The sequence below is a fragment of the Vulpes vulpes genome, chromosome 8 (assembly GCF_048418805.1).
Source record: "Vulpes vulpes isolate BD-2025 chromosome 8, VulVul3, whole genome shotgun sequence".
NCBI lineage: Eukaryota > Metazoa > Chordata > Mammalia > Carnivora > Canidae > Vulpes > Vulpes vulpes.
Window position 1 is genome coordinate 27,415,468 of NC_132787.1, and position 25,677 is coordinate 27,441,144.

General features: G+C 34.0%; 1 protein-coding gene across 50 annotated transcripts in view; it reads right to left on the reverse strand.

Moving 5' to 3' along the window:
• The window catches only part of PLEKHA5 (pleckstrin homology domain containing A5), a 241,574-nt gene that overhangs the window by 90,517 nt on the left and 125,380 nt on the right, over positions 1-25,677 (reverse strand). For 48 of the 50 annotated variants that reach the window (XR_012002940.1, XR_012002942.1, XR_012002939.1 and 45 more), the window contains 4 exons: positions 12,766-12,849; positions 11,901-12,021; positions 8,269-8,373; positions 5,887-5,959 (listed from right to left, as the gene is read on the reverse strand). Coding sequence is in view for 43 of the 50 variants with exons in the window: in XM_072765921.1 (XP_072622022.1) it covers positions 5,887-5,959; positions 8,269-8,373; positions 11,901-12,021; positions 12,766-12,849 (383 nt within the window). In the remaining 7 variants the exon portion in view is untranslated. Of the gene's footprint in view, positions 1-5,886; positions 5,960-8,268; positions 8,374-11,900; positions 12,022-12,765; positions 12,850-25,439; positions 25,639-25,677 lie in introns of those variants that run through there. The other 2 variants (XM_072765910.1, XM_072765904.1) reach the window with 2 other exon arrangements.

The window sequence follows — 25,677 nt, forward strand, 5'->3', positions numbered from 1 at the left end:
AAATGTCTCATTTTATAAAGCCTACCTTAACCTCTGTATTTTTAACTGCTTCCCATCCTAACCCATCACAGAGCCCTCATTTCTCTTTTTTGGAACTTTACTGCCCCCTCAATACCTCTGACATATACGCTATAAGTTTTATTATTTATCAAGTCTCTCCCCTGCTAGACTGTCAATTCTATGAAGACATTTAGAATGAGAGTAGTAGATGCTAAAAAAAGATGTGAATAAACATACATTTTAAACTGCTCTGTAAAACTTATAGGATTAAAAATTTTTAATTTTTTAAAGATTTTGTTTAGTTATTCATGAGAGACACACACAGAGAGGCAGAGACATAGGCAGAGGGAGAAGCAGGCTCCCCGCAGTGAGCCTGAGGCAGGACTTGAACCCTGGGATCAAGACCTGAGCCAGAGGCGGATGCTCAACCACTGAGCTACCCAGCTGCCCCAAATTATATGATTTTTAAAACACATAATCACAGTTACCTTTTACCAGTCATTCTGATACATAACAAAGTTATGGGAAAAAAATTACAGGCCTACAAAGCAAGCAGATAAAACACACCCAGGAAAATGACAAAACATCCATCTTGACACACTATAGATTCACATTATTAACTTGCTGCTTGGGGGCAGAGATGCTTATGAAACTTGAAATACATAGTTCATTGTTAGAAACCCATAAGACAAGTTAATAAAGCTGTGCATTAGGCTGATGAACTCAGCAATGAGAAAAATCATAAATGAGAAATAATTCTTTTATTATGCTTGCTATTTTAAAAATTTTTTATCATAAACTTGTTAAATTTATTTATTTTCCCCTCATTTCTAAAATATATAGTGAAACTATCAAAAGAAAGTAAGTTGCATTAGATAGAGGTTATTTCTAGAAGTTTTTCTCATTATGCAACAAAATTCTGCTCCTACTATATACTGTGCTCACAGTTCACTAATACAAGTTAGAATGAACACAAGTGCAGATTTTGTCTAAAATATTAAAAAAGGTAGAAGTAGTCATCAGTTATAGAGTATATGACAATGTTTTTTTTAAGATTTTATTTATTTATTCATGAGAGACACAGAGAGAAAGGCAGAGACAGAGGCAGAAGGAGAAGCAGGCTCCCACAGGGAGCCCGATGTGGGACTCAATCCCCAGACTCAGGATCACGTCCTGAGCTGAAGGCAGATGCTCAACCGCTGAGCCATCCAGGTGTCCCAGAATATGACAATTTAAAAGAAGGAGTCACATTCTAATTTTAAATCCAACTTTGTTTATATAAAGCATATAATCAGAAACAGCTCATGAAGTCCTCTTTATTAAAAAATCATTTTCATCAAATAATACATTCTCTTACATTGCATTATTGGAAATGGTGACTTTTCCTGAAGTTATTTTAGAAAATGCACAGGTACACGCTGGCATAGGGTGATTTCACTGGATCACCCTGAATGGTTTCCCAGACAGACACTAAGCAGCTATGAGACCTTGGCAAGGTCGATCCTGAGTACCTCAGTTCATCAACTATAAAACTGAGGAAAACAGGACTTACTGCAAAGGACTGTGATGAGGGTTAAAAGAGCTAACAGATATAAGGACCTCAATAATTCACTAAGCCCATTTGAAGTGTTCGATAAATACTGCTCTTATTATATAAAACTAAGGGCACTGCATATACAAAATTCTTCATCTTCTGTCAAATGAAGAGCTTGAGTTCTAAGAGTTCTTCACTAGATTCTTCAAATGTTTCTAATCACGACATTCTTCTGTTTAGTTTGTAAAGCCTTACCTAAGTAACTGTTTCACCCAAAGGGTTTTATACACTGACAAGCAAAAGGTGGGTACTGATTATGTGCAGAATGAATGAACTCTCCAGGGGGGTCAGCTGGGCCTTTTCTTAGACTGGACGGCAGTTCAACTCCATCTGTCCCAACCTAGCTCCTTCCTTTCCCTGCCACAGGCAATGGTCCCACAAACACTCCGCAATAAGCCTCTTGCTTATTAATTTCCATCATAGAGCTCCCATCCTGGGGAACACAATCTGGGACAAGAACCCTAAGAATCTCAATATGGACTGGATTCAAATAACATTTTAGACTCCCCATTTCTACTTCAGCTTTACAGACGTTTGGGCAAAAGACATAAACACATATAATTCCAGCTGGGTACATAACTTACAGACTGGAATATTATCACTAATTATCATTACCCAGAATACTTCAATACTTTGTTAACTGGCCCCCTGGCTTCTAGTTCAAGAGTTAGGGTGATTTTTCTAAAACGTGCATTTGATCCTAACATTATTTTTACATTTAAGACAGAGTTAAAACTCATCAGGATGGAAACAAATGCCTTTTGTGCCTCAAACTACTTTTTATAGCCTTTACTCCTGATATGTCTGCAGACATAACCTTCATTCTAGCAACATAAGCCTCACGTGTTAACTTTACAAATATGCCATGCTCACTCATGCTTTGAGCATACTAAGTCCATTGTCTAGATCATCCTTCTTTCCTAAATCTTTCCTTGTACACCTGGTCAACACTCATTCAACATAACTGAATACTATGACATTCTTTCTTAGAGTCCTTTAGCTAATCTGTGAGTTCCATGAAGAGAAGAGTTTATATTGTTCATTACTGTATCCTACTACCTAATAATATATCTGGTGCATCAAAAGTGCTCACTGCTATCTACCACCTAGTCTGAGCCATCCTCATTTCTATCTAATAACTCCTAACTAGTCTCTGCTTCCTTCCTTCCCTCCTCATAATTCATTTTCCAAGAGCAGCATGAGTGAGCTTTCCACAATGTAAATCAAAGCAAATCATTCTTATACTGAAAAACATCCAATTTTCCCCTTACAGTATTTTCAGTAGAACTGAAATTCTATAGAGTCTGACATTGGTGCAATCTTTCATTCCTGCCACCTCTGTCCCTACTGCTAGTCCTCCAGCAGAGTGCACTGGTTTCCTTCCGCTCTTCCAAAGTTCCACTTTCCTTAGAGCCTTTGCACTATTGCTCCCCCTGCCTACAGTACTATATTCACTCTGACTCTTCATCATTTAGATCTTGCTATCTAAAACATCTGCTCAAAGAACTGATCCAAAGATGTCTTTTCTCTTATGTCTTTCATATGATGACCTTTTTTTCCCCCTAAGAGCTCTTATCATAGTATTGTTTATTTATTTGAATTTATTTACTGTCTGACTTCTCTAGAATGTAAGCTTCATGAGAGTTTTCTTTCACTGTTTTGACAGTACCTGGAATGAAGCAGGTCCTGCTCAATAAATATTTGTTGAATAAATTAAGTCCCATGATAAGTTTTGTCAGTAGACTGACTAAGAAATAGAGCAATCTAAGTGTTCTGTCATAATATGCCTACTCCTTTGCAAAGAACAGTGGGAACTTGAGCTTCCATCTGGTATTGGCTGCTAACCTATTGTAAAAAATAGCAAATTACTTATTTTCTGTCTTTCCATATCTGTGAATTGTGGACTGATTTTTCAAAAACTTCTGACAGTGCACTGTGTATGTCAGTATAATAGACACTTGGAAAGATACAGAAGAAATGAATGGTGCTCCCGTATTCAGCATATAAGAGAAGAGATCTGTATAAGGAGAAAGGCCTGTGGTTAAGAGAAGTGCCTAGGTATAAATAAATCCTGCCTCTGACACTTGCTAGTTGTGAGACTTCACGCAAGCAATATGACCTCACTGTCTTGTATGAACAGATTTCCTACCTTGTCAAGTGGCTATAAGGAAGAGATGAAATAGATCTTCTATGTTACATGGTCATCGTATAGTAAATGCTCAAAAAATTGCCAAGTATTATGATTATCTCACTAAAATCTTGTAGTTTTTATTTCAAATCTGGCATTTCCTGCTGATAATATAGTGAAAGTGTATAGTATCATACACTCATTTCCAACCATTTGAAGTACAGAAGTGAGTTAAATTATATTTCTTTCCTTTTTATATTTTCTTCTTTTTTTTTACATTGCTCCTGTCTGGTAAACTATACTAAAATAAATAAAGATATGATGTGTAAAAAGGATACGGTTAATAATAAAATGGAACCTCATATTCAACATGGCTTCTGAACTCAATATTTACATTTTAAAAATTAGGTTAAAAGTTTTTCTATTTTAATAAAGGTGGTAAGCAGCACCTTTCCATGAGTGACAACAGAAAATTACAAGGAATTCAGCGTTCTTTTTATTGTAAATTAACATTAAGGAATTTTACATGAGAAGTAGTAATAAACATTTTCTTGTTCTCATTTAAAGCTCTAAATAGGGGCAGCCCAAGTGGCTTAGTGGTTTAGCGCCACCTTCGGCCCAGGGTGTGATCCTGGAGACCCGGGATTGAGTCCTACATCGGGCTCCCTGAATGGAGCCTGCTTCTCCCTCTGCCTGTGTCTCTGCCTCTCTCTCTCTCTCTCTCTGTCATGAATAAATAAAATATTTTTTAAAAAAAATAAAGCTCTAAACAGACTATAAATAGACTACAAAAGAGGGAAGTACGAACTATAAGCTTAGAAATAAATGATGCCTGAGTTATATATAACTCCTGACATTCTGAAAGAGTGGGAACATCTTTAAGGAAAATTGTAGAGTATAGCTGGCGCTTAAACTAAAGATAATACCACAATTGCTGCCTGGTCCATATTTCTATGACAAAATGAAATTTTATAGATTTGGTTAATTCTCACTCAGCAATGCTTGTCAACCACAGTTTGCAGTGAAGGAAAAATAGATGATTACAATTCTAGTAACTTCAAATTTGAAGGTTAATATGAATTATATTGCTTTGATAGATGACCACAGAACTTCATTATATTTTTTTTTGTATAATCACAAAGTAAATTTTAAAATTGTTAATTGGTTCTAAAATCCTGTTATATCTTGTGATATACTTATCTAGAAGAGTTATAAATTATTAAACATGCTTTGACAATCTAATTCTTTAGTGACTGTTTCCAACTGGACTTTAAAGTAGGAAAGAGCTACTGTCCAGATTCATGATTTTATATTACAGTCAATGCAGATTTCTATGGAGAGCACAGCCTATGAAGACTTTTCTTTGTTAGCTACCAACTGTGTAATAGCTAACAGCTCCATATAGCACAGAGGAGAGACTTCCCTGGACTTTGTTTTAAAATTGTATTAATCCAGAACTTACTAACAAGAAAACATATTTAAAAAAGGAGTTTATGGTATCTATATAGGAGAAATGAAGACTATTACTCCATACCTAAGATAGTACCTTTATTTCCTCTCCACCAACATTAACAGCCTGGTATACCTGCCTTCGATAACTTTCTCCATGTATCAGGGAGGTTGTCATTGCTTAAAAAAAAGGGGGGGGGGGGTCAGGGAAGGTGGGGAATCATATTAAGTACATTTCTTCAGACTTTTTGCCAATACATCAGAGTCATCTCTGATACTCTCAGGACATTTGCTGTGTGTTCAATGAATCAATAGCTGGATTTATTAACAAAGCTGACACATAAAAAGAATCTCATCAAACTAGTGACTTTTATCTACTAGGCGCTATTTCAAGGATAACATTACAGAGTGAAGATTCATATGCTATTTATATACAACAAATAAAATTAACACAACCAAACTATAAAAATTGGACCAAACCCAGACTAATCTGCTTGAAGCACCATTGTACTGTCTTCAGACATACGTCCCTTGCTCAGTATTACATATCGATGCAAAGAAGGTTTTTTGATACTGTTTATTGATAATAAAATATCCAAAAGAATTGTAATGTGTATTTGTTTAAAGAAAGTATCTACTAAAAAAAAAAGTATCTACTAACATATTCTGTTGCAATTATGAAATAACACATTAAGACAGTTTATGGTAAACTCACCTCTATAATAAAAGAGACAAAGGTCAGAAAGCACGAACCAGCGTTTCTTCCATAGCTTCATGCCAGTACTGTCCTACATTAAATCAACATATTAAAGGATTTTTTTTCATTTCAGAAAATTCAAATTAATTTCTGATGCATTTCTTTAAAATAAGCTTTTAAGACAGGATATATTTTATATATTCTATACAGAATACCTAACTAAAAAGCCAAAATATGGAGGCAGTTTTCTAGAACTTATGTAACATTAACATTAAGACATTTCCAACTATACAGGTCTCTGAAGAATAATACTGTCATGTAAGAAACACTGTTGAAGCGATCTGATTCAGTTTCAAATTTGTAAGCAATTTGGAATTACTCTTCTGAACACACGTCTGCTAACATGAGGATAATATAACCATGCAGCAAGCATTGTGCATATTCTGGTAAGCCAAATTTAAGAAATATGTTAACCTTCAACAAGAATAATATGTGATTTGAAATTATCCCATAGGTACTGTGATTCAAAATGACTGTGAATAAAGGAAACTGAGTATACAAATACATTTCACAAACACTTTTTTCTTCTTACATATACGGTTTGGGTTTTGCTCATCCTGAAAAAAAGAGTGCCTCTTTGGCAGCTTTTTCTAAGTAATTCCGTTAATAAAAACACCAAGCTCAATCAAAATTACAATTTTAATAAAAATTACCTTTCCACATGCAATAAAGCAAAATTGTAAGAGAAAATGAAACACACTCACAAAGGCAAAAAAGAGGCCAGTATGGATGTGCATTAATAGTTCTTATATATTTCTAGTTGTAACCATCTAAATATAATTTTAGAACTTATATAGGTAAAAATCTTAAAAAGATCTGTCCTTGAAGTTGACAATTACACCATGGATTGAAAAAGATCTTTTTATTGGCATATGGTATTTTCAGTTTCCCAATAATATTCTTTAATGCAGATAATTTAAAACTTTAGACTTTTAAGTGACTGCAAATAAACTCTGTGAAAGTCACACAGGTGTTAGTATAAACACTCAGGTAGAGAAACTGGTTATACTCTTCCAATACAAATTAATCAAGGGAATCAAGAAACAAGAACAAAAGTCATTTTAAGGAAGTCCCATATCCTCTATTAGGCTCAATATTACATTAAGCTATTTGAACATAATTGGACTTATTAGAAAGACTAGTTAAAAAAAAATTTCAGCTTGGAGAAGTTTAAATGTCAGTCAAAATACAGACGATTTTAAAATGAAAATTAAGAGTTGTATTCAAGTTATATACTCAAATCAACTCAGTGCACGCTGGCCAAACTAATCTGCTTCAATGATTGGGAATTCTCTGGATTTTAAGAGGGCCCTCTTTCAATATGTGTTTAGTTGTCACCCCAACTTTCAGATGGAACAATGTTTAATTAATCTTTCATAACAATTTCATTATGAACTTTAAGGACTATAATTATTAGGTAATCTGAAAGCAATTAGCAATATTTGAACAATTAGCACCATCAGCGACCTAATATTTAACTCACTTTGTGTCATCTATATATGTGTAGACTCAGAGATAGAACTAAGATAGAGGTCTTGAATTCTGAGTATATCGTCTCAGTTATCTAGTGGTCATTTAACTTGGAAATCCAGGTGTAAACCAGAAAGTAAAAAAGAAACAGCATCTGAGGAGTAAAAATAGATGTCAAAAAGTCCAATGAACACACATCCTTACTAATTCCCAATGTACTGGTAAGGCTCCAAAAAGTTTAGTTGTCAGGTTTGCCAAACAATAGAACAATATACACCCCAACTTCTTATTAGGGTGTCTGAGATTGATCCGTACTTAAGCAAATAGCAGATGAGTTAAGAAAAAGAAACAGCACGCTTAGGACAGCAGTCTTGAGAGCCTAAAAGTAAAAATCTGAAAAAAATCTAAAAAATTTCAACGATGATCAGATTTATCTGTACATTAAACAGAGAGGTATATAATTGTATATTTAATGATTTTTATAGGAATACAAAAATGAACAAGACCTATGCATGATTTTTCCCCCCACTTAAAGAGTATTTCTGCCTGGATAATTTTAGCATATTATTGCTAACATTTTCACACAGCATATATTTAATTTCAAATCTAAAAAAAAAAAAAAACAAACAAACAAAAAAAACAAATCTAGACATACCTAGATTTACACAAACATACACAATCTCCGTTCTAAGTAATCATTACCTTTTCTTTCTTTACTGTTCCCCTAACAGTCCTCAGTGGTAATAAAAAGAATCTAGATGACTATAACACCTTCCTCATTTTATATAATTGTCCTAGGTACATTCAGCTGAAAAGGTCTCTTTTTATTCCATCTTTCTTTCACATTGAATAGAAAGTAAACAAAAATACCTGTTTATAAAGCCAACCTCGTCTGACCACAGGTGCATTAGGATTCCTTTTAATTGAATTAGATCTCTTTCCAAAATTGTGAACTTTTTTTGAAGCCCGTGAAGTCTAAATAGAAAAAGGCAAAACAGAAAATGTGTTATTAATAGGTGTTTATATTTCATCCGCATAATTTTATCTCTTCAGATTTCTCTGAAATTTGTAAGACTTAATCTTTTCAGGTGAATTATACCAATTCTACTGCCTTTTAGGACTTAATTCTTTCAAGTGTAAGAATTCTGCACAAAGAATTTTTTTCCCCCAGGATATTACAAAGAATCACAAATTTTACAATCTGTCCTTTAAAACTGGGACATATAATTTTTTTTTTAAGAAAGAGAGAGAGAGAGCATGCACCAGCCTGTGCACATGAGTTCAGAGGAGCTGAGGGAGGCGGTGGGGGCGGGGGGAGGCAGGGAGGGGAAAGAGAGGAAAACAGACACCATGCCCAGCTCAGAGCTCAGCATGGCTCAATTCCTTGACCCTGAGATCCTGATATGAGCTGAAACCAAGAGCCCGTCATTTAGGTGTCTGACTTTTGATTTCAGCTCAGGTCATGTTCTCAGGGTCCTTGGATCGAGCCCTGCATCAGGCTTCCTGCTCAGTGAGGAGTCTGCTTGAGGATTCTCTCCCTCCCTCCCTCTGGCCCCACCCCTGTTCTCTCGCCATCTCTCTCTCAAAATAAATAAATAAATAAATCTCTAAAAATAAAATAAAACGGCACAATGTGTGGCAGTATTTTGTCCTACCTGCTATATAAATTGAATAAACCTTGGGCAAAAATGAACAAATCTTTAAGAATAAATGAAATGTAGGATTTTTTCCCTTGGTATCTGCATTTAATAGTGTTGTTTTACTTAGGGAAAGTAAACTGTCAAGTCAGGTGTCAAGAAAAATACTCAGATATAAAATATAGAACATATCACATCAAGTTTACATGACTGGAAGGATATGTTTAATATTCTGTAGCATTTTCTCCTTTATGGGAACTCTGAACTTAGATGATACCAGATGGATGGTGTTTACTGTATTCTTAAAAGTATACATAAGGATACATAATCTTTTGAAATACTATTATGTTTACCATGAAATTTATTTTGGCAGGAGTGGTAGTGGTAACGAACAAAAACAAAGAAGCTAAATTTGAGTTCTCTATAAAGGTAAGTGATATCAAAATATTTCTAATTTTTGACTTATCTAGAATCCAGCATATTTCACTAAAATTTTGTTTTTTGAAGTTTGTATTAGTATATAATAGAATGTTAAGAACCAATATGAACCACATTTTCCCCAAAGCATGTTTTGTTGATAAATTCTAACTTACTTTTGAACAGATACATGCTTCAACATGATCTAAAACTCAAATGGTATACCAGGACCTGTCTATTTCTCACCCTGGGCTCCAGCACCCAAACAATCTCGTGAGGCAACCAACATCAACTGTGTGTATGTGTATATCTATTCATCTAAAATAATATGTCACAGGTCATTTTCTTTGTCAATAACTACAAATACGTTCCACTACTTCTGTTCCACTATTTCTTGGAGCTTATTACTATTTACAGGGTAGTCAATATGCTATGCAAGAAAACTTTTTAACTTTTCAAAATCAGATATGAGAAAAATGGTGTCCTTTTAAAATTTTAATTAGCATTTTTCATATTATGAATGAGTTTGAACATCGTTTTCATATATTTAACAGTAAAATTCTATTTTCTTTTCTGGGAAGTGATTTTACATAATTTTCCCATTTAAAAACTACACTGTAATAAGCCTTTTCTTTTTTTGTTTTTTTTTTAATAAGCCTTTTCATTAATGATTCATAGAACTTCTTTAATTATAAAGGTATTATTGTTTGTTATATGAAATGTAGATACCATGCATGCATGATAATTATGTATGATTCAATCTCTTATTATTTTCTACTTTGATTTGTGGGTTTTATGTCTTATTTAGAAAGCCCATCTGCATTCTAAGTTTGTTTTTAAAAAGTCTTCCGTTGTTTTTTGTAGTGCTTTTATAGTTTTGCTTTTAACATTTAAACACCAGGAAAGCATGGGTGGCTCAGTCAGCTAAGCATCTACTGCCTTTGGCTCAGGTCATGATCCTGGGGTCCTGGGATTGAGCTCTGTGTCGACCTGGGCTCCCTGCTCAGCGGGGAGCCTGCTTCTCCCTCTTCCTCCGCTGCTCCCCAGCTTGTGCTCTCTCATTCTCTCTCTAATAAATAAATGAAATCTTAAAAAACAACAACAACAACAAAAAAACATGCCAGAAAACATTTCAACACCTGATCCATTTGGAAAATTTTTAGTGTAAAGTCTGAGGCACAGATCCAACTTTCCTTCCAGACAATAACTTACTAGCCAGCCTCAACTTATCTTTCATTTCTCTAGGTTTTGATTAAAATATATTAGTGAAGCACTCTAATGCTCAGTTATCCTACTAGCATTTTAGGTTATGTAAGAATTAGAAATTATTTACAGTATTTGGAAATTTACATTAACTTGTAATCTACAAAATTTCATTTTAAAAAACATTAAAACAAAAAATTAAAAAAATGTTAAAATAGATAACTGTCTATTATTAATTTATTTACAATAACCATAATTTACTGTAATTGTTCTATTGTATCATTTTTTATTAAATAGAGATTATTCTTTTATTATCCCTTGATTCTCTTGCTATCCATTAATTTAGGAACTGAGAAGCAACTTTAAGGCAACTGTTTATTCAGATTTAGTAATCTATTTTCCAAGAGTCTGATATAATTTTCATATTAAAATTCTAAATTTAAAATATTAACACTGTGGCTTAAAGTATAAGAAGGAATATCCATAGATTTTTATAGACACAAAAATCTAATCTAGGACACGTATATTAAACAATTAATATTTTTCTTTCTGATTATAAAGGAAAACCACCCACCTTTATTTCCATATGACTATGGCACTTACATAATGGATTCTAAATATGTCAGAGTCATCAAGCACACTGGCATATGGTTTCCCTTTGGCAGTAAGGGATTTTACGTTTATTTTTTTAAAAGATGGTCTGCTCAGGGGTGTCTGGGTGGTTCAGTCAATTAAGTGTCTGACTTTTGATTTTAGCTCTAGTCATGATCTTGTGGTTATCTGGCTCCAAGCTCAGTGCAGAGTCTGCTTGAGATCCTCTCTCTCTCTGCCCCTATCTACCCTCCCTTTCTCTAAAATAAATGAATCTTAAAAAAAAAAAAAATCTGTTCAACCTAGGCATATGTAACAGTCAAAAAGAGGGATTTTTATGTCATTATATTAAACTGCATTAAAACTTCAGTTGATACAATAAATTGCCATTTTCCCACAAAAATAGCCATTATATTTGTAAAATTATTCAAAATCTGAACTCTACAATATTTTTAAAAAGTCATTAAATTATTAAAATATAATATTAGTTTATATTCTATGCCATTGTTTAAGCTAATTACCTCAAATGTAATTAGGTTCATGTAATAAAAATGAAATGATTATTCTATAATTCTAAGTCCATTAAAAGTAACAGTAATAGCTGCTACCAATTATGCCAGTTATCAATAATTAACAGTAAGCAAAACAACTTACTCTGCCTACAGGGCTCATTGGATGCACTGCATAATCTGAAGTCATGTTATAGTTAGAAGCTTCATTTATCATGCTTATAGGTCGTTCCTTCTTTTCTTCAGATGTCATAGTTGCCACAGTCCTGAAAATATGTCAATGTTAAAACTTGCCATATATGCTAACTGCTTTACAATGAAACTTCCCTAGAGTTAACAATGCTGGTGTCTCACTTTTTCATTTGGATAGTTGGAGCTTAATAAGCTCTAGAGTCAGAATTTAACATGTTTAACTACTTTAAATAAAATTAACATTTCTCCTAAGTACAATACAGGTTAAAATCGTGTTATTTTAATAAGCACTATTACAGGTATTCTACTTGGTCATCAAACTGGAAAACTGAAACTTCAGTTATAAGATTAGCTATTCTAATACTGAAAAAAATAATGATATCAAGAACTATTTTTTTGTGAACAGATTTATAGCCCAGAAAACATTTTCATACATATTTTATTTGAAGGTTACAACAATCCTGAGAAAAGATAATTACCACTATCTGATTTAAGGATGAGAAAACTGAGTTCAAATTAGTTTCCTAATTTGACCAAGTTTATAGTTTCTCTGACCTTACATTTCAGACTCTTGAGCTTACTATATCTGTGCTTTAACTGTTGCAAAAACAGCTTCTAAGATTACATTCTTCATGAAAGAAAGCTTTAAGTCATGTTCCTATGCCACCTACACTAAATAGATGGCTTTCTCTTACACTGGACTACAAATATCCAGATAAGATAACTGTTAAATCGTAATATATTAAAAATATGGATAAGAGCAATCTTAACGCTAACACCATTTAAAATGAAGGCATTCCATGAAATTCTTTACTTACTGTTCATTCACTACAAAAATACAATTGTCCTGTGATGGCTGTCCGGTGACTGGATGTTTACAGGTCACTTTCCTTTCATTATGGCTAAAAGAAAAGAGAAAAAGAGAAAATGTATGTACTTCCATACTACAAATGTTTTTTCTAATAGTCTGGTAGCAAAACAGTGTTTTCTTTACTGCAACATTTGTGAATAAAAGACATGAAATTCAAATCTTCAGGTGTTGAAATATCCAAATATAATACCCTTTCTACTATCTACCATGTATACACGTGTGTGAATGCTACTACAGTATTACCATACAGTTAAAGGCACCTCCTACCACCCAAGCCTGACTTCAGTTCTTTCTTCTCACATTTTATAAATAAAGGGAAGTTGATTTTGCTATATGATTATTGCATTTTACATCTGATAGGTGGGTCACAAAGAATAAGTATTTATCTACCTCCACTATTTTGTATCCTAATCTAGGCACATTATAGAGAACTCATAGCAAATTCATATATGGAAAAAATTAACAGTATTGCTATATGGGTACTAATAAAAAATAGTACCACAGGAAAAGTGGTATTTTTATGGTGTTGTTTTATTGAAGAATCTTCTTTTATTTCAAAGATTTTATTTATTTATTCATGAGAGACACAGAGAGAGAGGCAGAAACATAGGCAGAGGGAGAAGTCGGCTCCCCACAGGGAGCCCAATGTGGGACTTGATCCCAGAACTCAGGAATCATACCCTGAGCCAAAGGCAGATGCTCAACCACTGAGCCAACCGGGTGCCCCTATTAAAGAATCTTTACATGACTGAATAAACATTTAAGAAGACTTGTTTATTTTATGATACAGTTATACATATGCAGTGGGAAAGGTTATATCTTTCATTTAAAAACATTATGGTCATAGCTTGTTTTATTGCACCTCTCCATATTGTGCTTCGCAGATAATATGTTTTTTACAAATCGAAGGTTTGTAGTAATCCTGTACTGAGTTAATCTATTGGCACTGTTTTTCCAACAGCAGTTGCCTACTTCATGTCTATCACATTTTGGGAATTCTCACAATACTTCAAACTTTTTCGTTATTATTACATTTGTTATGGTGATCTGTGATTAGTGATTGTGACTCACTAAAAGTCCAGATGATGGTTAGCATTTTTTGTACATTATTTTTTCAGACATAATATATAATATATATAATTTCATAATGTAATTTTCAGACATAATGCAAACTTAATAGTGTAAACATAACTTTTATATGCACCAGGAAACCAAAAAATTCATTTCTCATCTTATTGCAATATTCGCCTTATGGCAGTGACAAACCAAACCTGCAATATCTCTAAAATATGCCTGTAGAAGAGTTTCATATTAGTGTCCTTGTAGATTTTACATTAATTTTATGTCAATATAATAATATCAACATTAGATAAAAGAAGATATATTGGATACTTTGAAGAAATACATTGAAGAACATAAACATATTCATATTTCATATGGATTTTAGTCACTGGTCTTCTAAAATCAAACACTAAGAGTTTTATATAGTTTTACTTTGAGACACTGTATTCTGAAAAGTGCTTGGACAATAAAAACATCAATTTAACTGAAAATAGCATCCACTTTAGGAAAAAGAATGTGCTCTTTTTAAACCATTCATTATTAAATATCTCCATCCCTTTAAATCCTTATCTAATGGGTACCCGTATCTATGTAGTGGTCAGGATATCGGAGTGGTCTCCTAGCCAGGTAACCATTGTGGGGCCATATTATTATAATTTAGAGCTTCCAGATATTAGGATTAGCATCTACTGTGTTCCTCCTAGGCAGCATGACAGAGCATAGGGAAATAATGCAATATACACAGGTTTATTTACTTTCTTTTTGCAATACTGGTTTTTATTGAAAGAATTTGTATATTTCTGTTCTATCTATCTTGCAACCAACACTGACTTTTTAATACTCGCAAGGAGAAACTTTAAGGAAAAAAAAGATGCTATCCTTCCTTTTTTATCATTATGGTATCCTAATTCCTATGCCAGGCTACTTTTCTCCCTTTTGCCCCTCCGAATGTTCATTTTGACATAAACTGCATATATTTTTTAAGGCAAAGTGTATCTGCAGTATTTTTGTGTTTCTTAACCATTTAATGGTAAAACTGTGCAACCGCTTTTATTAGTTCCCTATCTTTATTTTTATTTTTTTTGAAAGTTTTTTTTTTTTAAGATTTTATTTATTTATTCATAGAGGCACACACAGAGAGAGAAAGGCAGAGACACAGGCAGATGGAGAAGCAGGCTCCATGCAGGGAGCCTGATGTGGGACTCGATCCCAGGTTTCCAGGATCACACTCCAGGCTGCAGGCGGCGCTAAACCGCTGTGCCACTGGGGCTGCCCATCTATCTTTATTTTTACATGCCACTAACAAAGTTTCTGAGTGATCTTCTAATAAAGTCATTATCTACAAAACCCCCCTGCTTTTCACTGCTGGATTTTGTACAGTGAGGTATTTTTAGGAACATACGTGTTGTATCATAACACAACTGATGACTGTACACGTTACAAACTATTTCTATGCTGCTAAAAGTACATTTGAAACTTTAATAGAAAAGATGCCATTTAAAAAAATCCTTGCCAGAAATTTTATGCTTTTCATGAACAAGAAAGGAAAAACTGGAAAGGTATGATGATACACAAATTTGTGTTTCTAGAGGAATCCTTATAAAGAAGAGATAAAATTCAGGTCTACATATAAAACATGCTTATAGTCATAGAACAACTAACTATTCCCCATCTTGTCTTTGAGCTCTCTGTGGATTTTTAAGTCCTAACCTAAAATACACGACATCCAGTATTCACCTACTCTTACTTCCTGACTTCTGTGATGTTTTAAGATTTTATTTTTAGGTAATCTCTACATCCAGTGGGGACTAACCCACAACTCTGATATCAAGAGTCGCATGCTCCGGGATCCCTGGGTGGCGCAGCGGTTTGGCGCCTGCCTTTGGCCCAGGGCGCGATCCTGGAGATCCGGGATCGAATCCCACGTCGGGCTCCCGGTGCATGGAGCCTGCTTCTCCCTCTGCCTGTGTCTCTGCCTCTCTCTATCTCTCTGTGACTATCATAAATAAAAAAAAAAAAAAAAAAAAATTAAAAAAAAAAAAAAAAAAAAAAAAGAGTCGCATGCTCCACCCACTGAGCCAGCCAGGCACCCCTCCCCTATCTGTGATGTTTTAACGTTCTAAAGTCTAGACCAGTGGATTTCAACTGGGAATGATTTTATTTCCCAAGGGACATTTGGAAATGTCTAGTAATATTTTTGAATGTCACAACTGGGACTGGTATCTGGTGGGTAGTGGCCAGGATGCCAATAATGTCTTAAAACGCACAGGAAAGCTTTCCACAGGAAGAAAGTATGAAGCCTAAAATGTCAATAGTGTGAGGTTAAGTTAAGCCTAACTTAGACCATCATAGCCTTCTAACAATGAACTCCGCTGAATGAGCCACATTTATTATTTCTTTGTGTCCCTGTCTTTCTCTAGAGACAACAGAGGCAGCAGGAAATAATGGCAGTTGAGAGCACAGATTCTGTTATCAGACCACCCAGTCTTGAATCCAAGCTCTGGCCTCTGGCTGTTAGGTATCTAAATTACCTTTCTACACCTTAGTTTCCTCATTTTAGTACTAATAGCTGGGTCATAGGTTGTTAGTTTATTTTTTTCACAACTGCTCTAGCAGTGAACAGAACATAAAAATCTTTGCCTTCATGAAACTTACTTTATAGTGGAGATGTTTATAAGGATAAAAAGGGTGAGCAGTATAAGTACAGCCCGAGATAGAATAAGTCACTGATAATTGTTACTTTAATTGTGAACTAAGGACTTTCAGCATGTCATTGTCATTAGATTACTGTTCCGTCAACTATTTACATTTAAACAGTTTAAATTAGTACTCACTCAGTAAGTCATCTTTATCCATCGTTTTTTGCTTTCTACATTTTTATCCATAGGTCAACTGCAGTGATGATCCTTCTGACCTATCCCCCAGAAAGTCACTAGTAGCCTAATGCTCTGTCACAATACCGGTGTCATTCACCTCACTTCATCTTATCACATAGGCATCTAATGAACTTACATCATCAAAAGAACAAGGGTGAATACAGTACAAAATATTTTGAGAGAGGCCATATTCACATAACTTCTGTTAGCATAGACGGTTTTAATTGCTCTATTTTATTATTAGTTATTTTTGTTAATCTCTTACTGTGCCTAATTTATAAACTAAACTCTACCATAGGTATGTATGTACAGGAAAAAACATAGTATGTATAGGGTTTGGTACTATCTGTGTTCTTAGGTATCCTCTAGGGGCCTTAGACTGTATTCCTTGCAGAGTATGAAGGGACTACTAAACTCAGTATTTATCGTAAAAGAATAAAGTTGTAATCTCTTTTGGTTTTCATGCTTCTGGTAAATGTTTCTGCCCCTAATATGTCAAAAAGACAGATGAGAAAAGTAATTCTAATATAAAAGTTCCAAAGAAAGATTAGCTGTGTTTTTATGGTAGCAAATGCAGTATGTGAGAAGGTTCTTAAATAGTGACAAACAACACTTAAAAAAAGATGGACCAAAATATTCCAGAGAGTTCAGGGCCGAAGGAAATAGGTCATATTCATTAGCTCAATCTGAGGATCATGCACTATCAAAAGCTCTGATAAAAGGGTTGAATCAATGCCATTTTTAAAAAGATATCAAGAAATTGACAAACAGCAATACAAATTGCTTGTTCTCTGGCATTATGCCTTCTTCACTATTACCAGATATGTAATTTAGTAAACTAGAAGATCAAATGCACGACCTGCTTATTTAAAGCCTCCATGGAACTACTTCACTCAATAATAATTTAGTTTTAAAAGATCTTAAGATGAATAAATTAGTATGTGAATAAAATGGTAGGTTTCTATCAAATGATATAAATAAATTAAAAATGACATTGTCTGCTGGAGATAGAATATCCTACCTTATTCCTTTTCAAATCTTGTGTTAGTGAATCAAATAATATATCATGTAGGTAACTGTACTGGAAAATCTGGATGAGGCTGAGCCATTTTAAACAATACTGAAATTTCTAGCAGCCTACATAAAAAGGGAAAGCTGATAAACTACATTGCCCTATAGACATGTTATGGGAACAGAGCAATTTACTGGTTTGAGTCAACTCTTAGTGGCAGGTGTTTTTATACGAAGAATAAGTTAAACTCTATGGTAGCACACTAAAGGTAGTTGGTATTTGTGTCCCTTTCCAGGGTCACTGGAGCAAGGCATTTTTTTGTTCAGTCCACATTGCTAGTTTTCCTTCGGCAGGAGACTTCTAAGGGAAGATGCCAATGACATCACTAAGGCAATACTCCCTTCTGCACACTAAGTAGATGCATAAAATGCACAAAATGGCACATTTCATATAGAAACCTCAATAAAATTATGGGTTTAGAAAGAGGAAAAAAGATTTTTAAAATCGGATTGTGTGTGTGTGTGTGTTTTGCACTGAGTTGTAGGAGTTCTTCATATATTTTGGGTATTAACTCCTTATCAAATATATGATTTGCAAATATTTCCTCACTTGGTTGGCTGCCTTTTCATTTTATTGTACAGAAACTTTTTAGTTTGTTAGTCCCATTACTTACGCTTCTGTAGCTTTTGCTTTTGGCATCAGAAAAAAAATTTTTAATATTTTAGCCAACTAATAGCAATGTTCTGGATACTTCTTAATATTGTTAATTTTCTCCTCCAGGAATACTTTGTTTGCCTCTGTGTGTGTGTTTGTGTGTGTGTGTGTTAACACCTTTGTTTCATGGCTAATTTCAATAACTGCTTTAATACAAAATCCATTCTTTTTTTAAATTTAAGAAACATCAAAATTGCTATTAACATTGTCAATAACAACCAATATAATTCTTCCAAATAATGCATTTGACAAAGCACAGTTTAGCAGTGTTTTAAATGTGTAGCTGTGGTGATAACATTGACATTTATCCACTGTGCACAAAATTTATGTAGTTTTAGAAAACTGTCTCTTACTAAACTCAGATGCAAACCCATTTGTATGATTTTTTTTGTATTATTTTTTCTGAATCATATGTTTTCCTTATGGGGAAGAAAGGATTCAATTTAGAATAGGAATATAGGATATTGTAGTGGTTTGGCAGTTCTTCTGGCAACTCTGGCAATGAAGCCAGTATCATGACTTATACTTTTACAAGGACTCAACCCATAAAAAGTGCCTCACATTCACAATGCTGTTAGATGGGAGCAAAGAAGAAGAGATGTGGGAACTACGGATGCTATTTAATTCTCAAATTAGTCTGAAAACTATAGACCAAACAGCTCAAATGTGTACTTATAACTCTTTTATTTTTAGTATCCTTCTACTTAAAACAAAAGGGAATACTGTACATTCTCAATTTACCCTTGGTTTCAGTACACTTTCAGATAAAAACACTCTCCAGCTTGTTTTAAAATTGAAGAGCTTTTATCACTAGAACCCATATAGCCTTATCACTTTGAGACTCAAACAGTCTCATATTAGGTTTTAAAAACGTTTGTAGCAGTGAGTTAGTTATTAAATCAACTGGTTCTAACGTAGTTCACAGTAATTTTAAAAATATTGTTAAATGTTAAGTTTGTTAATGTTTTATAGAGATAACTACTTTGTTTTTCTTTTAATAAAAAGGAGAAAATGTTATGTTGAAATCTGACTGCCACAATGACTATGTCTGCAATTTATTTTTAAACTGAAAATACGCTGGCATGGGAAACTGTGACTACAGTCAAAGGCAATGTTTTAAGAACAAAAGAAAAACACTACAAGTGCCCTGCTTTTCTTGAGAGGCTCAGTTCTTAAACCTTAGTTATGTGAAGAAATAACCACTGAGTTAGCAATCTACAAGGCTGTAATTTTTTTTTTTGCAAAACATGAAAAGTATATATTTCCTTTTCTCGCATTTCGTTCTAAATACCATTTGCCTTTAACTTAGAACTAACTGCTTCCAGACATCCTGCCCAAACTTCAGTGATTCATTTACCCACCATCTCCTTAAGGTCTTAACTCTTTATGTTCTCTCCTCTCTCCTCTCAGCATTTAGAAAAATGGGTCATCTCCAATTTGGGGAGGGGATTAAAAAAGAAAGGATTTCTCAGCTGTGAGTACCTCACTCATCCTCATTCCCAGCAGTTAGAATTAAAATCATTACCTTAACGATCGCTATTATTTAAGCATGACGGTGAGTGTGGCTCACACAGTTGTCACACCTGTACTTATGATCCTCACATAGACTTTTGGGAGATATTACTATCTTCACTTTACCAATGAATAAACGGAGGCTCACAGCATTTATAAAACTGACAAAGTCACACTGCTCGCAACAAGGTAATAAGGAAGAAGCAGCCCTGAGGCCTGGACCTAAGCTGTGTCCTTTCAGATCCCCACCTTTCAAACCTGCCCCTGTCTTGACTCTTCTCTGGGCCAATGAGACTTTTCAGTTCTGCTCTACATCTTCTGTTTCTGCTCAATGGTACTAAAACAAAACACTATACCTTCCTTAGAGGTCCTTCCCCTCTTCTGCAGACCAGGGACACACCTTCTCCCTCACCACTTCTCATCTTGCCTCCTTCCACCTCACTGCCTAGCATCACCCCAAGACCAAGTCTATTTGAAGCACTGTAATCAAACTTTTCTCAATTCCAACTTAATTTTAGATTTCCCATTTCTCTTCTATCTTCCTATTCTCTAAGGCTATACAATCACTTCCCACTCTTAGATGCTCAGACAAAATTATCACAACATAATCATAAACGTGGTCACACACTTCTCAATTATAACAGGTACCAAAGAATTTAAGTATAGATAGCAGCAACTGTAAAGCCTGGGTTTTACAAAAGCATCCCATAGGAACTGAAAATTTTGCTTTTCCCAGTGGGAAAATATGAATGTGATGTAATGCTGCAAGTACAGAGATGAAAGCATTATTACAGAGTAAGAACAATAAAGAATTAAAAATATAAGGCTCACATACAAATTCACCTGTTTTAGTTTTGGGTTGTTTATAATTTCTAAATCACCTTTTAAACAAAACCTCAAATAAAACCAACATACTCATTTACAATATATAAACACTTTTTAGTAGATTTTAAATAATTTTGGAAGTAATGCAAGAATAATTCAATTAACCCCATGCTAGTTATAAACAAAATTTACCTATCACAGTAATAACTGCTAGATATTCTGAATGTTATGGCAAGGTTACATTTTAGATCACTTGATAAATTACATTATAAGCAAAAAAACTCTAAAACAATTGAGATAATTCTTTCACTCCTAGGTTATTTAGGTGACTCTACGAAGCTTTTAAATGGGAAAGTTAAATGGCATTTAATGGTTAAAATAAATATGATTCTTAGAATAAACACACTAACCCACAAAAGTAATTTCTTGCCAAGTATTCAAGAAAGTCACAATTCTGGTTGCTACCCAGAAATCACCCTATGAGAATATACAACTAAAGACATCTATCTCTATCACTGTCCTAGTTCAGGCTCTTATGTCCTGAAGACTCTTTTAACAGCTTTCAAATTCACATTTTAAGTAGGTTCTCTTCTATTTAGACCATCCTCCTCATTGAACCTTATTTTTTTTTTCTGTAAAATGGGAACCAAAAGCCAAACAACAATAACAAACTCTACCCCAAAGGACTTTTGCAAGAATCAAGTACTTGGTAGCACAAGGCTGTATTACCTGGACTTAACAAAGTACTCACTAAATATTAGCTAAATTTGAATGTACTAGGAGAGATTTTTTTAAAAGTTAAAATGTTATTTCCTTGCTTTACAAAGTTGCTGGCTCTCTGCTCTGTCTTAAATGTGAAGTACACTGGTTGGCATAGGACTATAATTTAATGAATGAGAAACCTAATAATTTGATCTAAAGTTAAAGTCTACCAGTTAAATAATCTATGCAAAAAGGCATTTGTAAAGCCACCTAAGGGAACAAAAATGATCACAGGGGATATTATAGTGGTTTAAAAGAATACTTATTTAAAAAATTACAGTCACTTGTATAAAAAAGCTTTATTTGCAAAAGTCTAATGGAGTTTTTTAATAAATCTAAGCGGAACTCCAACTCAGAAGCTTGTCAGTAGTTAGAATATTCATCTTAGCATTTAAAAGCAATAACGTGGTATTCAAAAATATATAACCTGGAATTGCATTAATTCAGGCAATTCTTTTTTTTTTTTTTAAGATTTATTTATTTATTCATTCAGAGAGAGCGAAGAGAGAGGCAGAGACACAGGCAGAGGGAGAAGCAGGCTCCCTGCAGGAAGCCTGATGTGGACTCGATCCTGGGGTCTCCAGGTTCACACCCCGGGCTGCAGGCGGCGCTAAACCGCTGCGCCACCGGGGCTGCCCAATTCAGGCAATTCTAGTACACCCTAATGAACCCCAATTGCTAATGCTTTATTATAACATGCATTAAATAGAAGTTTACTATATCACTGGTAAGGAAGCAAACAACAAACTAGAAAAGGTTGAATTTAAGCACTATCTCTTCTGTATGTGGTCATATAACACCTTTAAAAAGTTAACCAAATTCTAACCTACACATAAAGAACCACATAATTTCCAGATCCAGTTATTTTATTGTAAATGAAACATTCTTTCCAATCATCAAATTGACAGGATAGCTCAATTCAAACGGAAAAAAATATCAGTAATCACTGAATTTTACATTTACATTTTATCATTGAATAGTATTTAGTCATTTTGATATTACATGAGTTTTATCTGAACAATCACTTCAAGAACAAAAAGATTACTAATAAGTCAAACAATACCTGTATGAAACAAAGATTTTGTAAACAAACAATAAAAGGGTAGCTTTTCTTTCAAAATGGTTATATTTTTGTGTAACTTAAATACTTCATTCAATATGAGACAGGCACTGGTGACACAGCCTTATTAGTAACATTATAAACAAACAAACAGAGTCATAGAACCATAATCAAAATACAAGAAGGAGAAGCAATTAGGGACTGATCTTGCTTATTAGCAAGAGGAAGAGCAGGGAAGATGTCACAGAAGTGGCTGCCATTTGAACTGAGCCTCAAGATCAGGAGTGGCCAGTCAGATGTGGCTAGAATTTAGCACAGATTGAAAGGAGGGGGTATAGAAATGGGGCAGAAAATCTAGGCTTTGAGTAACAACATACTTACATATAAGACATTTACTATTTAAGTTTTGTAGCAATGTATCTGCTTCATTCTTCGGAGCAAATATATTTTTTATAACTCTGAAAAGGTTCAATGCACTTATGTGATGCACACAGCACTTAATTAAGATTCTATTTAGTGAACAAATCACTATCCCTGAGTACTGAGAAATTTCTCACTTACAGATTGAGGCGGGAGTGGGACAGAAATCTGACCCAGAATGGCAGGGTAAAGCCCACTTCTTAGAGTAGAGCAACCAATGAAATCAGTGGTCACTGCTGGCCATGGTGATGGCAGTACTGTACTCTAGAGACACATTTTCTTCTAAAAGAGTACCAGGCTATATTGGTTTGATAACTAGTAGGTTTTCATAATCATAGTGAAAATGAAATCCCTCTAATACAAGGATCAAGGAACTCTCCTCATTCATTTAACTTGCTTAATCAATGCACAAGGTTTTGTACCACACACCACTAGGAAACAAATATACATTCAGAACTATTAGTAGCTTAAATACAATTTCATCTGAGTTTTACTGAAGAAAAGCACAATTATACTTTTCCATCAGGCTTCAGTACTGATGGAAAGAGGTCCTTAAAGCATACCTTATTCATCAGAAAACAGACAAGTTCTTTATTCTCTACAGCTTTAGACTTCAGTAAAACTTTTATGTCAATTTCAGGTTATTTTCCTGCTGCAGTTCTGCTCATCACCACCACCCCACCCCCCAGCTTTTTGGCCAGATTTAATTTCCTGTTCATACAAAGAAGTTTAAGTAATTTCCCGTCACTTGAACTTCAGCAGCATTTAAGCCAATGACCTCTGATGTCATAGTGCCTCAAAAACATCTTTGTTTAAAATATATACTGAATATATTCCAATTCATCGTTACTATAGTAACTTTCTGATTAAGTTTAAAATACAGGCTATTTTAAAACCATGTTAAAATATTTTAAGATAAATTTTTTAAGGGAATACAAATATTCATGAGTTCTCCATATACTTAAATTTTCTGGCTTTGGGCAGAATTTTCAGCTTCCAGTTGAAAATTTTGCAACTCAAGGGAAAAACCGGGCATCTTGAATTAAGGCTGTCAAGTCAAATAAAGTGAACTTGAGACCCTACTTCTCTTATTTCTATGCTTCCAAATGCAGAAGTATAATGTATACTAGGAATCATAATATGAGGTAGTGATTGCAAATTCCTTAAATTTGATGTTTTTGTACATTCGCATAGAAAAAGATGACTTAGATAATTTCCTTTCAATACTTAATCATGTAATTCACACAAAAAATATAGAAGGCAACTTATTCATTCAGAAAATTGATGTGAAAATATTTAAAATATTAAGAATTTCCATATTGCCCTTTCCTTAACTAGACTTAAAAAAGTAGAAAGAAAGTGCCTATTCTTTAAGAGAAAACTTTGAAAATTCTTCTAAAGAACCTTGAAATCACAAGGCTGGTACTGAATCCACATTAAAAGAATTACACCAGAAATGCCAAAATGTAAAGGACTTTAAAGGCTTCAGTTTATACCATACAAAGAGTATGAAATTAAAATAATACCATTCATCTCCTCAAAATGGAGAAGAAAATTAAAAGCAAAATAGCCACAAACAAAAATTTTTCTCAACCTAACCACTCCTTAAATTAATGCCTTCAAAACAACTAAATCAATATACAGAGTGAAACTCAAAGAAACCTGAATATTATTAACAAATATAAATCTTTTAAGGCATACTGCTCAGCTTTTTAACCAATGGCAGTACTAACTTTATATAATAATCTCCTACCATTATATTGTTTTCAAATTTTAAGTTAATGAGGATTCCTATATTGAATCACATTACTGAACAGTCCAAATAGTTAACTTAAATAAATACCAGCTTCGAACAATTGTTAAACTAGTATTAATATACATTTTAGTAAAAACATTATGTAATGAAAACTGTTAACATCTCCACAGGAATATCTGAGAATTATCCATTTAGTTCTCTTTAAGGACAAAAAAATAAAAATAAAAAAAAATTAAAAAGGCCCAAAGCACACGCTTCTCTTCTGAATAAGCTAAAAAATAAACAGGATAAATGTAAAAAACTTTCATTAAAATCTTTAGGCTTTAAAGCAATATGCAGCTACTATGCATTTATGTAGCTTAAAGTTAAGGAGAGACTAAAAAGAATATTACATTTTAAAATGCCCACATCATTTGAAAACCTAATGATGTGCAGTATTTATATTTTTACAGAAATATAATAGTTCAGTTATAGAAACATTTATAATATGTCAATTTTGTGCACTAGGAACTATGCCTGGCACCAGGGCTACAAAGACTACCTCCCACAGGATCATTAACCTGAGAAAAAAGTCCTAATGCTCATGTAGCCATGATATATAAAAGTAACAAGAATTACTCACCAGCCTTCATCAAAATAATTTTTGTGAACAGACATTCAACTATAGGCAAAAATGACACCGGAATAAAAACCAGACTCAACTCCTTTGTCTCTGAGCTGCTCCCAAATGAGCACTGTGGGGACTAAGCACTAAGAAAATGCACTGTGGCTGTCAGGCCAGCCTGCCACTCTGCAAGTCTGACGCCGGGATGACATCACGCACCAACATGTCACTGCAGCCGCACATTCAGGCAGCTTCT